This window comes from Eptesicus fuscus, chromosome 23 (assembly GCF_027574615.1).
Source record: "Eptesicus fuscus isolate TK198812 chromosome 23, DD_ASM_mEF_20220401, whole genome shotgun sequence".
Classification (NCBI taxonomy): Eukaryota; Metazoa; Chordata; class Mammalia; order Chiroptera; family Vespertilionidae; genus Eptesicus; species Eptesicus fuscus.
Window position 1 is genome coordinate 5,386,374 of NC_072495.1, and position 14,385 is coordinate 5,400,758.

The following is a 14,385-nucleotide window of genomic DNA, read 5'->3' on the forward strand; positions in this document are numbered from 1 at the left end:
TCAGTTTTTCCACACAATTTTTATTTTTATTCAACTGTAAGCAAACAGCAGAATTAACACAACTCCATTTAGCAACTCCAGACTGGCTTTTGTTACACTAAGGAAGAGTGATAAACTGAACAGGCACAGACTAACGGATTTCAGATAACCCCTCACCCAGCCCTGCAGCTTAACAGGAAAGGGACTCTCCAGATTGCTTTTCCAGTGCTGCTCTTCAGAGGATACACCTTTAAATTCTGGGTTGTTATTCTTATATTAACAATCTGATGACCACATCCTGGTACCAAAATAGCCCCCAAAATGGAGTTCAAATTTGATCAAAACATAAATCCAGGGTGTGTGACCCTGTACAATGATAAAGGACAGGCAGAAGGAAAAGTCACCTTACAGCTCTGTCTGCTCAGGTCTCGCCTGTGAGCGTGGGAACAGGGAAGAGGAGAAATCAACATGCATCACTGAACTTGAGAACACTGCTTGGGGCCCCCAGGGTGATGTCTGTCTCCCGGCTTTCCCCTACTTCCCAGCCAGCTGCTCATAGAGCTTGGGCACATAGTCATCCCATTCCGCCTGGTAACACGTGCCGGCCACTGGGGGCCCGAGCTCGTACTTTTTGCGGAAAGATGCCACCTTGAATTTGCCACGGTGGTCTCCAGATCGGTTGCTGAGAATGGGCTCGTCACACTTCAGCGGCTTGGCCTGCTCGTAAACCAGCCAGACGTAGCGGTGAAGGCCTGGAGGGAGAGGCAGGAGGGAAGATACACAGACAGCTAGGCATCTGATGGAGGCATCATCCTTTTTCATAACTTGGAGGGACCCAGACCACCCCACCTGCAAAGATGCTGAGAACCCAGAGAGGTAGAATGAGTCGGGTCACTCATCTGCTGAAACACATCCAATGACACTGCACTGCAAGTGGTATGCAGTCCACACCCTGCATTACAGCCTCTTACACAGACAGGACCTGGCCCTCCTACTGCTCTTTGCTCCTCATTCATCCCACTGCAGGATTCCCGCCCATCTCCAGTAGGAGCTGGTCACCAGCCATTTCCCACCATCCCATGAGGATGCCCATTTTACTTCTGTCACAGTAGCATGGCTATCTAAAATGCTTACTTGTTAATTTAACCGTCTCATTGAAAAGAGAGCCCCATAAAGCTACGGTGTTTGTCTTATTGACCACTATCTCCCTAGAACCTATCTAACTTCAGTGCCTGGCAGGCAGGCAGATGCTAAAAAATGCATGAGAAATGGAGGAAGGGCACAGCAAATCCCTAGCTCATCAGACCCCAATTATACCTGCACAGGCTACAGGAGAACACCTTTCTACCTCCAAAACTTACTTCCTTGGAAGACAAGAGACCTGCTTTAAAAGAAATGGCCCAATTCACTTTAACCAGCTAAGCAGCAATGCACGTACGAAAGCAAGCCAGCAAGCACCCTCTGAACCTTGCAGCTTTCTACAAGCTCCAATTAGGTACTGCGCTCAAATAGGTGCCACGAGTTGCTTTACATGAAAGAAAAGTTGTTTAGAAACTTGTACACCCATGTTTACTGCAGCATTATTCGCAATATTCAACAGGTTGAAAATAACCCAAATATCTATTGGCAGATGAATGGATAAACACAACATGGTATAAATATACAACAGAATATTATTCAGCCTTAAAAACGGAAGAAATCCTGTCTCATGCTACAACATGGATGAATTTTGATAGGGATCTACATGAATCTTATATGGATCTTCTGAAACTTTCATATACTGCTGATTAGAGTGCAAAAATTTTCCATCATCACTTTGGAGAACTCTTGGGCAATTTCTATGACCCGACAATTCTACTCCTGGGTATTTACCCAAGAAAAATGGACACCTATGCCCACCAATGACAAGAACGTATACAGCAGCTTTACTTACAATATCCAAACACTAAACACAGCCCACAGGAGAATGGCTGCACAAACTGCATATTCACAATGGAATACCACTTAGCAATAAAGAGAAACAAATTACTGATACAAACAGTGACATGGCTGAATCTCAAACATGATCTCCAGTGAAAGAGACCAATCACTCAAAACAAATGCATACTGCATATCATTCATCTGAATACAAAAGTAATCGATGGAGAGCAGTGTCAGAAAATGGTTAGCTCTGGGAAAAGTTAACTTAAAAAGGTACGTGCATCCATCAATACCCACTGTCTAAACCCTTACAATCTGTGGCTTTATTATATGTAAGTTACACCTTACTAAAAGAATATGAAAAAAAGCAAAAGAAAAAAGGGTGAGTTACTGAGGCTTTTTTTGTTAATGAGAACAGAACTCCTACTTGAGAGAATTGCTTTATTCTCATGTGTGTACTTACCATAATTAAACTGCCTAATTTTATAACTGCCCTAGAGAACTTAATAGGTCCCTGAGAAAGATGTACCTTTACCTTCCTTTTATGAATGCACGAGAATGAGAAGGGTGGAGTGTTTTCAAGACACCACACTCGATTTTCAAGAGAAAAGGGAAGCTACAGAGATAAAGGAGCCAATTTTTAATAATTAATTTGGAAACTATGATCATTTCTTAGACGTTTTATGGGAACTAAAAGCTCAAAGATCCCACAGGGCCAAAGTTGAAAATAGAACTTGGATGGTTTAACTGTGTTCAGTCCACATACAGCCCCTGTAGGAAGCCGTTTCAAGCATCCTGCAACACTGCTTCTTTAGTATCTCCTCAGACTTCCCTGTTTGCTAAAGGCTCAGCAGCCTAGCGGCAACACTGAGAGTCCATCTAACCCGAACCCCAGGTTCCAGCCACCTGACTCCACTGCCTTGGAAGTGAACTGCACTACCTGAAGCCTCCACTAGGGTAAGAGCGCTCATAAATAAAAGAATAAAGCTCTCAGAATTGGTCTAAAATCGGCAGCACTTTCAGGCCAATCCTAATGTGCACCCAGGCTCCCCCTAAAAGCAGCCTTTACTGACCTGTGCCCTTAGGAGGCCCAGAGCCCACGTAATCAGAGAGGACGGTGCCACTGCTGATGTCGTTGCCCTTCATGTTGACCACCAGGAAATGGTGCCATTCCCTAGGAGAGAACACAGGAGCATCAACACGGGGGAAATGAGCACGCACCCGCTGCACCACCAACCAACGTGCGTGACGCCCCGTTCCATGCCAGGGTGCGGCGTGAACGGGACAGTCCTGCCTCTTTGGCCATCACAAACCTCATGTGCCTGCAGAAGAGAGGACCCAGCGCCTCCTTCCCTCTGAGACTGTCTAGAGCAGCGGTCACCAACCGGTGGTCCCTAAGGTCCGAAAGGTCGGCGGCCGCTGGTCTAAAGCAGCAAACTTTCTGCCAAGAGCCAGACAGTCAATGTTTTCGGCTTTGCAGTTCATACGGTATCGGTCACAACCACTCAACTTTCTGGCGATAGCATGAGCAGCCAACAGACAAGATTTAATAAGTTATCGTGGCCGTGTCCCAATAAACCTTTATTTATGGGCACTGAAAGGTGAAGTTTATTTCATTTTCACAAAGTATTCTTCTTTCTTCAATTTCCCCCCCAATTATTAAAAAATGTAAAAAGCATTCTAAGCTCGGGGGGCTGTAGAAAAGCAGGCCGCAGGCAGAGGTGGCTCTCAGTAGTTCCCAGTCTCCTCTCTGGGGAGGGAAGCGGCGGGAAATGCACACTCTGGCTCAGGCATGGATGCGAACATGCCAACCAGGTCGAGCACAGCACCGTCCAGTGAAGGGCTGACACCCAGCGAGAAGCACCAGCTCGTATCTGGATGACCCGCAGTTCCCCAACTTTCCCCAACTTGCCTAAATTTGGGGTCCTTTCTGCTTGGAGCATCTGGGTCCGTCAAGACCAGGGTATAGAGTTTACTTGAATCAAGGCCATCCCATGAAATACCAGAGGGCCGGTTCTTAACCTGTAGGAAGGGACCAGTTTGGAGTTAAAAAAAAAAAAGTCAGAAATGCTAAAGTAACCAACCATCAAATTCCCAACAGAGTAGATTATTAGTAAAAGCTAAAGCGTGTCGACTCTACTAAGCGCCAGGAGCTGAAGTTTAATATGCTCTTCACATTATTTATTTTAGTCCCAACAGCAATACAAGGCTGGTAACCTCGCATGTTATTAAAAGAAAGATTTGGGATCAGGATTTCAACCCTGGTGCTGACGGAGTCCTCTTTTACCAACACCTTGCACTGTCTGAAATGACAGGGTCTCCAGATTTGGTGACCAGGAGGTTACCTGGGCCTGCTAACGTGAAATCTGAGTTAACCGGACATTTAAAAGTGCACAGAAAAGGAGAAAACCCGAGGTGGCCAGACGTGGAGAGTGAGTCAGGAAAAGGGGAGGCTGCCAGATGAGCACTTTATATTTCAAAACCATCAAGTGTCATCGATAGCAGTTGTATTCACACCACGGCCCCAGAGCTTCGTGACTAACTACTCGCAGGGTCTTGGGACGCTGGTTTTCTGGTTTCTCCACTTCCAGGCGCCAGGACCTGGTCCCGCCTCGATCGAGGGCGTCAGAGGCCAAACTGTAAAACAAGGCCCGTTGCCCTCGAGCCTTCCAGCTGCAGGTCACTCCCTCCCTCCCGACCCGCTAACACAAAGGAGGCCGCGCTGGGCACTGATGATCACCAGTTACATAATGCGTCATGTGTCCTCGGGTGGGGCCTCTGCTCCCCAAAAGGAGACCTAAAATCCCCAGGCCCGAGGGGAGGCTCTGGGGACGCGGGGGCGACCAAGGCCACCTCGTTTCTGGGCATGGCCGCCTCCCTGCCCCGCCCCCCGCGGTCCCGGCCGTTTCCAGGTCAAGACCCAGCCTGTGCCTAGAAGTCCCGGGAAAGTGGATTCATTGCACCCGCGGGCCGCGCCCCGCCCGCCAGCTGCGGAGTTCCCTTGCTCGGGGTAACCGCAGGCCTGCAGCGTGGGCGCCCGACCCCCGGCCCTCCGTGGACTGCGCGCACGCCAGCTGGAAGGTCCGCCCCACCTCCGCCCGGTCCCCGCCCCAACGGCCCGCAGGCCTCCGGGTGCCGGGCAGCCGCGCCCGCGCCCTCGGGTACCTGGGTGGGCGTCAGCACTTTGCCCAGCTCGTCGACCTCCGCCCCGGAGTATTTGACCTGCAGCGGGTGCTTCGGCTTCTCGTCCACCTCCTGCAGGCTCAAGGGCCCGGACCACTGGCCGAGGTCCACCGGCATCGCGGGGCCGAGCGGGGAACTACCGGAGAGACGCGGGGGAACCGGGGGCAGGCCCACAGCACCGACTCGAAGCGGTTCGCAAACAGGCCGGAGAGCGCGCGAGCCCGCTGCAGGGGAGGCGCATGCGCAGGAGCCGCCGCCCGCCCCCCTCGCCCTCCCCGCTCTCTGATTGGTGGCGCGGGGCGTCTCGCGCTCGGGTCCCCGCCGCCGGCTTCGCCCTTCTTTTTGCCCGAAGGGAATCTGCCACCCGCCGTCCCGAGTTCCCCGGAGCTATGGCTCGGCTTGCAAGACAGTTGCTTCAAGAAATGTAATTGAACTACCATTGGTCTTTTTTTTTTTTTTTAACCTTTTTGCATGACCTTCTAAATTCAGAAATGGTAAGGCCTTGCCTAAAACAAGCCGGATTGCCCCCTCCGTAATTTCGCGCATGCTCACTTGCTTTGGTAACCTCCTGGTGGTAGGGCCTGAGCGAACTTTCGAGCATTTTTCTCTATGAACAAATACATTTGCAGATGTATTTGATTCTCAACCCCCTCCAATTTGTTCCAAACAAAACTCCTGGGAAGTGATATTTTTAAACCTTTATTATCCCTATGTTGCTGACACGTGGCTCTCCCTCCACCAAAGCTGCTTTAATGCCCTTCCAATGGCTCCGCTTGTCCACGTCCTCCCCCGCCTTCCCAGTAAGGATTGGTAGTATCTCTCTGCCACTGCCTCCAGTTTCCCTTTCTAGCCCGTTCACCTTGCTCGGATGTAAGTCAGGATAATCTGCACCTCACCCCTCCCATTGTCCTAAAGTCCTCTATGGCTCCCCATCGCCTGGGTGAAATCCAGACTCCTGCAGATTTCTCCCACCTCTCTTGTATTCTTCTCTCTAAACCAGGCGTCCTCAAACTACGGCCCCGCAGGCCACTTGCGGGTGTTTTTGCCATTTTGTTTTTTTACTTCAAAATAATGTTTGTGCAGTGTGCATAGGAATTTGTTCATAGTTTCTTTTTAAACTATAGTCTGGCCCTCCAACGGTCTGAGGGACAGTGAACTGGCCCCCTGTTTAAAAAGTTTGAGGACCACTGCTCTAAACCCTGTTCATTTGTTTCAGTCAGATTTGTCTTTCTACCTCTGGGACTTTGCACATGCTGTTCCCTCTCCCTGGAACACTTTGCCCCTCGTTCCCCTTTTCCTTCAGTCCTCATTTTGCTCTTATATAACCCAGCTCACCTTTACTCATCTAAACGATCACGTCCACCTTCTCCCACCCATCACGCCTGGGAAATGCTGCTCCCTGTGTCCACACCTGTTCTGTCCTTTCTCTTTTCTAATATTCAGAGCATTTGGAACTACAAACTTATCATCTGAAACACACCACTGCCCACTTGAATATAAACTCTCTTGTTCACTGGTCTTACCCCTAGTACTTAAAATAATGCCTGACACACTTGATACCTGATAGTATCATCATTATAAGAAAACTAGAGGCCTGGTGCACAAAATTCCTGCACCGGCGGGGCGGGGGGGGGGGGTCCCCCGCCCAGCCTGCACCCTCTCAAATCCGGGATCCTTAAGGGGATGTCCGACTGCCGGTTTAGGCCCGATCCCTGGGACATCCCTCTCACAATCCTGGACCACTGGCTCCTAACTGCTCACCTGCCTGCCTGCCTGGTTGCCCCCAACTGCCCCCCCTGCCAACCTGGTCACCCCCAACTGCACCCCCCCACCGACCTGGTCACCCCTAACTGCCACCCCCTGATGGCCTGGTCACCCCCCAATTGCCCCCCCTGCCAGCCTAGTCACCTCTCACAGCCCCCCTGCCGGCCTGGTCGCCCCATGCAGCCTGCTTGTTTAGTCGTTTGGTCATCCCTCACTAACCCCCCTGCCGGCCTGGTCGTAGGCAGCCATCTTGTGAGGGCATGAGTGTTAATTTGCATATTATCTCTATTATATAGGATAAGTGACTTTTAAAAATATTTTATTGATTTTTTACAGAGAGGAAGAGAGAGGGATAGAGAGTGAAACATCGATGAGAGAGAAACATCGACCAGCTGCCTCCTACACCCCCTACTGGGGATTGCCCGCAACCAAGGTACTGCCCTTGACCGGAATCGAACCCGGGACCTTTGAGTCCGCAGGCCGACGCTCTATCCACTGAGCCAAACCGGTTTTCGGCGGATAAGTGACTTTTAAAAACATATGGTCAGTGTTAGGTTCAAAGCTTCGTTTTTGTGCGTGTGTGTTTGTTGTTTGTTAAAATATCACATTCAGAAAAGGGCTATTTCACCTGTTATTCCGATGTCAACAGCATCCTCCTTATGTTTCAGCAGTTGGAGAAAGCAGAACACCTTTCCGCTCACTGTTTATTGTAAACAGCTTTCATTAAATGCTCATGAGATAGCAGATGCCATCCTACAAGCTATGTGTTTAAAAAAGAAAACAACTATTTATTTGGTCAGAAATGATGGTTGCAGATCCATAGAATATGCTCAGAAAGAGATGTTTTAAAGACTTGCTTTGAACCATTCTCTGGGACTAGGCACAGAAGCTCACTGGATGTTTAAGAGGTGGGAGCCACTTTATGGGGATCCTGTGGGGTACAAAGCACTTAATGTGCTTTATTTAGCTCCCTCACCTGCCCTGGGAAGGTGGTGTTATTCTCCTGGCTTGCTCAGGGAGTGATTGGGACCATCTGGATGTGCCCGTACCTTTCTCTGTCTCCACTGAGGAGAGAGAACTGGAACTATTTACACTAAAATAATGGTTGGAACCAACCAAACCATATTTGCTGGGTGCCTTCTGTGTGCAGGTTGGCATGCTCCAGTAATGACCACTCCTGTTTACCGAGTGCATGCTATTGCATTCCACTAATGACCATACCATCGCCTACAGAATGTACATGCCAATAACAACAATTACCATTTACTGAGCACCTACTGTGTGCAGGTCAGAGTGCTCCAATGAAGAAGGCTAACACTTACTGACCATTACCATGTGCCAGGCCTTGACACTGAGCATTTCATTTCACCCTCACACCAACCCAATGTGGAAGGTCCTGCTAGTATCCCCATTTTATAGATAAGTAATAAACTGCGGCTTGGAAACGTGTAAGTGACAAAGCAAGAGTGAAAGCCTGCCTAGCTCCAAAGGCCAGATGCAAAGTCCTTAAGCACACCCAAGCGAGGAGTGCTGGGAATAAAGAGGAGGCGGACATGGTCTCTGGCCTCCAAAAAGCTTCCCCCTAGTGAAGGTGTCGCATGGTAAATCACCAGGATAACCCCCATGGCAACCCCGAGAATGCTCCTCTGAGAGCTGACTGGTGGGGAGAGACTGGCCGGGGCCCCAGCTACGGTGCTCTGCTTGGAGCCCAAGGCCACTCTTTGGCAGATCTGCTGACACTTCAATTTTATCCCAGTGAAACCCACTTCAGACTTCTGGCCTCCGAAAGTGTAAGATAATAAATTTGTGTCGCCCGAGCCGGTTTGGCTCAGTGGATAGAGCATCAGCCTGCAGACCGAAGGCTCCGAGGTTCGATTCTGGTCAAGGGCACGTACGTACCTCGGTTGCAGGCTCCTCTCTGGCCCGGGCCCTGGTCCAGGTGCATGCAGAAGGCAACCAATTGATGTGTTTCTCTCACATCGATATTTCTCTCTGTCTTTTCCTCTCTCTTCCACTCTCTCTAAAAATCAATGGAAAATTATCCTCTGGTGAGGATTTAAAAAATCTATATATATAAAAGCCTAAGCCACAGAATGACTGGTCGACTGGTCACTATAATGCACACTGACCACCAGGGGGGCAGATGCTTAATGCAGGAGCTGCCCCCTGGTGGTCAGTGCACACCCACAGCCAACCTCCCTCGGCCCCACTCCCACTGGCCAACCTCTCACAGCCCCAATGGCCCAAATCACCAGCCAGGCTGAGGGACCCTACCCATACACGAATTCTTGCACCGGGCCTCTAGTATAATAATAAAAAATAATAATAAATTCGTGTTGATTTTAGGTCACTAAGTTTGAGGTAATTTGTAACAGCAGAAATAGGAAACTAATATAGTATACGACTTATCCTAAGCCTCAGCGTCAGTTTCCCTCTCTGTAAAATGGGTTTACCAATACCCCTGAAATGATCATTGTGAACGTTAAATAAAACACATAAGATGTGCTTCCTACACAGCCTGCACCTCCAAGTGGGAAGCTGTTACTATTATTACATGTCCATTATATAAAAACTAGACACCCAATGCATGAAATTCGTGCAAGAGTAGGCCTTCCTTCCCCCGGCTGCTGGCACCGGCTTCCCTCTGGCACCCGGGACCCTGGCTTTCCTCTGACTCCTGGCAGGCACCAGGGACCCAGGCTTCCCTCCCAGCCCCAGCTTCATCCAGAAGGTCATCCGGAAGAACGTCTGGAAGGATGTCCGGTCTAATTAGCATATTATGCTTTTATTATTATAGATTCATAAATATCAATAAGTGAATATAAAATTAAGTAAAGACCTTTAATAAACCTAACACCCCAAAGCAATGAGCATCATACTGTATTTCCTTCCAGACTTCCTTCTAGTATATAAATATGAATATGCATATATGAAAGTATGTATTCCATATGAATGGGGCCAGATTATACATACATGCTGTGTAATTTGCTTTTCTTCACTTCCTCCCATCATATCTATAAAAAAATGACTACTGCAACATTCTTTTTTCTAATATATATTTTTATTGATTTCAGAGAGGGAGGGAGAGGGAAAGAGAGGTAGAAACATCAATGATGAGAGAGAATCATTGATTGGCCTCGTCCTGCACACCCCACATGGGGGATCAAGCCCGCAACCCAGGCATGTGCCCTGACCGGGAATCGAACCATGACCTCCAGGTTCTTAGGTTGACACTCAACCACTGAGCCGGGCGACTGCAACATTCTTAATGGCGGCACAGGATTTTATGGTGTGGATTGTCGCTTGTTTACAACACGATCCCCCATTTAGCAATATTTAAGGTGTTTTCACTGTTATGTAATAGAAATATCTCTGCAATATGTGTCGTTTTACATGCCCCTTACAAGTACTTTCTGGCGTTTTCTCCTTAGGATAAAATCCCAGAAGTGGAGTTACTGGGTCAAAGATCATTCACCTTTTAAGTTTGGGATACCAAATTCCACATTGGGTGGGACCTCTGTGGTTGACCAATTTTAAGCCAAAAGGGAACCTAGTGATCAACCAGGTTTATCCTCTCATTTCTTTTCTTTTTAAAAAACTTAACATCATCCCCATTTTATTTCTTTTAAATCTGTTTTTATTGATTTTAGAGAGTGAGAGAGAAACATCAATGTGAGAAACATCTATCGGTTGCCTCCTGCACACCCCTAGTGGGCATGTGCCCTGACTGGAATCAAACCTGCCACTTTTCCTGCACGGGAACTACACACAACCAACTGAGTCACACCGGCCAGGGCTACCCTCTAATTTTTTTCAAATATTTCTATCTCCACAAATATTATGTTCACGTTCCAGACAATAGATGTGGAATGTGTGACCCACATCTTTTTTTAAACGACTACCCAATACAATGGCATGGTGAATTGTTTAATCCTACATATGCTGTTAGAGTTGAGCTTGTTTCTCATTCCTTTGATAGTGGAGAAAACTGAAGTTCAGAAAGTCTCGGGGACTTGCCAAAGGCCGCCATCCACCTGAGAAGAGAAGCTGTCTGGTCTGTGGTGAGAGCTCTCTGCAGAGTTGGGAGCAGGTCTGGGCAGAGGCAGGACACCCAAGAGAGAGCGACTCCCAGCCATAGCGGAGGAGCCGGGTGCTCAGCAAATGTCTGCAGAAAGCCTCGTTTTTATCCAGAAACCAAGAAGTGCCCTACACACCCAGGTAAAAACCCAACATTGGGGGAGGTTAGGGGCTCCTGGCATATCGCAGATGCTCAATATTTACTGATTTCTCAGAACACTGTTCATGTATTAGAAAGCAATTTTTAGAAAGAAAGAAAAGACAGAAATGTTATACGTTGGCACACATCCACCATATACCACCATATACTGGGCGTAATTTGTGTGTGTGTCTGGGCGGGGAGCTTCTGTCCGTGCTGCTGTGGGTGGGTTCCAACACAAGAGCCTGGAAAACCACAGGATGTTTTTGTTTGTTGAGCGAGGGGAGGAAATTCACTGATGTGGTTATTTAGTGGGATGGCGTCCCTCCAGTTTTACTAGGCGTGCTTCTGCTAGAGAAAGTGTTTCTTACGGGAGGCCTGGATGAAATAAAGCTCCATCCCATGGCCACCATTCAGAAACAGCTGTCCAGGCCCTGCCGTGTCTTGTACTTGTGGCTCCAGGGGACCCAGGCGCTGGCTCTTAGCCAAGGATCTGGATGGAGACATGGTTCTTGAAGTTGACCTCCAAATGGTCTCTAGGGAGAAGAAACCAAGATGGTGGCATAGGTAAACACCTAAACTGCTGCCTCGCTCAACAATTTCAAAACTACAACTAAAAGACAGAATGGACACCATCCAGAACCATAGGAAGGCTGGCTGAGTGGAAATTCTACAACTAGAAGGAAAGAGAAAAGACACAGCTGATCCTCACAGCCAATTGGCCTGGAGGTCAATTCCTCCCTGTGATACCAACAATAATCAAGGCTTAACTACAACAAGACTGTGTGCACACCCCACTGAGACTCACAGGAGCTGCAGAAGGCAGAGGTACAGAGGCGTGCGTGCGGAGAGGGCTGGCAACTGAGTATGCGGCTGGCTTTCTCAATCGGGAGGGAGACAAAAGTTCCCGACTGCTCTGAACTCCAGTTCTGGGCGAGATTCTGGGGACCCAGACTCATACAGGGAGAAACTGGACTGTCTGGCAGCGGGCGAAACTCAAGAGCGGCTTTCTCTCAGAGGTGCTTGCAGTGATTACCGCAGGACACTGAGACCCAGGGGCCTCTTAGGGCAGGGCTGAAGGGAAGCCATTGCTGTTTGCTCCGCCCTGAGACTCCGCCCCATCCAAGTTGAGCGCAGAGGCTTTTGCATATGAATGGCCTGGCCCTTTGCAATCTAAAATTACCTAACAAACTGCAACTGAGTCAGAGAGACCCAGAACTTCCAAAAGAAGGCCCAAGGCCCCACAGCAGCTTGCATTGCTTCACAGCTGGGCCTCATCTGGGCACCTCCAAACCCCAAACAAAGAAGAGGAATCTGCAGATCTCTCTGTAGCTCCTGCTGGGTGGCCTCAGGCAGAGGCTAAATTAGTACCTCCTTGGAGATCCAAGAACCAGTGTACCCAGGGGTCAGAGTGGGACCACCCAGATTACAACTCCTCAGATCCATAAGGGACACACTCAGGGGGCAGACTCAGTGAGCACCAAAGCCCCACTGAAGCAAGTCTTGTCTCATAAGGGTGTTTCCAGCACAGAAGTTCTCCCATCGTAGACACAGCTGATCCTCACAGCCAATTGGCCTGGAGGACAATTCCCCCCAGTGATACCAACAATAATCAAGGCTTAACTACAACAACACTGTGCACACAGCTCACAAAGGGGTGCACCAAGAGTGTCCACCTGAGGTAACTGGGGAGGCTGAGCTACTGGGCCCTATAGGACACCTAGCACACAAAGCCACTCCATCAATTCAGGGAAGCAGCCAAAATGCGGAGACAAAGAAACAGGTCACAAATGAAAGAAATGGAGGAAAGCAAACTACTGGATATAGAGTTCAAAACCACAGTTATAAGGTTTTTCAAGAATTTTCTAGAAAAGGCCGATAAATTTAGTGAGACCCTTGAGGATATGAAAAAGGACCAACTAGAAATTAAGCATACACTGACTGAAATAAAAAATATTATACAGAGATCGAACAGCAGACTAGAGGATCGCAAGAATCAAGTCAAAGATTTGAAGTACAAAGAAGCAAAAAACACCCAACCAGAAAAGAAAAAAGAATCCAAAAATATGAAGATAGTGTAAGGAGCCTCTGGGACAACTTCAAGCATACCAACATCTAAATTATGGGGGTGCCAGAAGAAGAGAGAGAGCAAGATACTGAAAACCTATTTGAAGAAATAATGACAGAAAACTTGCCCCAACTGGTGAAAGAAATAGACTTACAAGTCCAGGAAGCGCAGAGAACCCCAAACAAAAGGAATCGAAAGAGGACCGCACCAAGACACATCATAATTAAAATGCCAAGAGCAAAAGACAAAGAGAGAATATTAAAAGCAGCAAGAGAAAAACAGTTAGTTACCTACAAGGGAGCACCCATATGATTGTCAGCTGATTTCTCAACAGAAACTCTGCAGGCCAGATGGGAGTGGCAAGAAATATTCAAAGTGATGAATAGCAAGAACCTACAACCAAGATTACTCTGCCCAGCAAAGCTATCATTCAGAATTGAAGGTCAGATAAAGAGCTTCACAGATAAGAAAAAGCTAAAGGAGTTCATCACCACCAAACCAGGATTATATGAAATGCTGAAAGGTATTCTCTAAGAAGAGGAAGAAGAAGAAAAAGGTAAAGATAAAAATTATGAACAACAAATACATATCTATCAACAAGTGAATCTAAAAATCAAGTGAATAAAAAATCTGATGAACAGAATAAACTGTTGAATATAATAGAGTCAGGGGCATAGAAAGGGAGTGGACTGAAAATTCTCAGGGGGAAAGGGGTGTGGGGGGTGTGGGAAGAGACTGGACAAAAATTGTACACCTATGGATGAGGACAGTGTGTGTGTGTGGGGGGGTAAGGGCAGAGGGTGGGGTGGGAACCAGGTGGAGGGGAGCTATGGGGGGAAAAAAGAGGAACAATTGTAATAATCTGAATAATAAAGATTTATTTTTAAAAAATGGTCTCTAGGTTTCCACTTGTTAGATTTTTTATATTGAGATTTTGCTTTTCTTCTTGAGAATTTCAAAGCATTTAAAAAAAAAAAACATTTTACATTTTTACTGGCATCTTCTGCATAAAATATTTTTAGGAAAGAGGCAGAAAATTAATTTTAAAAACAAGCAAATTCTAGTTCCTTAAAAAATGAAAAAATGAAATTAACATATGATCCAGCAATTCCACTTCTGGATATACTAGTATATCCAAAAGAATTTAAAGCAGAGGCTTGAAGAGATATGTGCACGTCATGGTCACAGCAGCATTATTCACAACTAGAGGCCCGGTGCACAAAATTCGTGCATGGGGGGGGGGTCCCCTCAGCCC

The 14,385-nt window shown here is 47.6% G+C and overlaps 1 protein-coding gene across 1 annotated transcript; it reads right to left on the reverse strand.

Annotated features, from left to right (window-relative positions):
- Window positions 1–5,317, reverse strand: PEBP1 (phosphatidylethanolamine binding protein 1). The gene is made up of 4 exons (XM_008142762.3): window positions 5,065–5,317; window positions 3,812–3,921; window positions 2,973–3,073; window positions 1–731 (listed from the first exon to the last, which is right to left on the reverse strand). The coding sequence occupies exons 1-4, from the start codon at window positions 5,197–5,199 to the stop codon at window positions 514–516; spliced, it is 564 nt and encodes a 187-aa protein (XP_008140984.1). The 5' UTR covers window positions 5,200–5,317; the 3' UTR covers window positions 1–513.
- Window positions 5,318–14,385: the final 9,068 nt, after the last annotated feature.

What these genes read in the sequence shown, in the direction of transcription:
- PEBP1 (XM_008142762.3), bottom strand. Translation starts at nt 5,199, where the DNA reads ATGCCGGTGGACCTCGGCCAGTGGTCCGGGCCCTTGAGCCTGCAGGAG. An exon ending in AAGTGCTGACGCCCACCCAG is followed by an intron (nt 3,922 to 5,064) that starts GTACCCGAGGGC and finishes CCCTTCCTACAG; the next exon opens with GTTAAGAACCGGCCCTCTGG. An exon ending in AGAAAGGACCCCAAATTTAG is followed by an intron (nt 3,074 to 3,811) that starts GCAAGTTGGGGA and finishes GTTCTCTCCTAG; the next exon opens with GGAATGGCACCATTTCCTGG.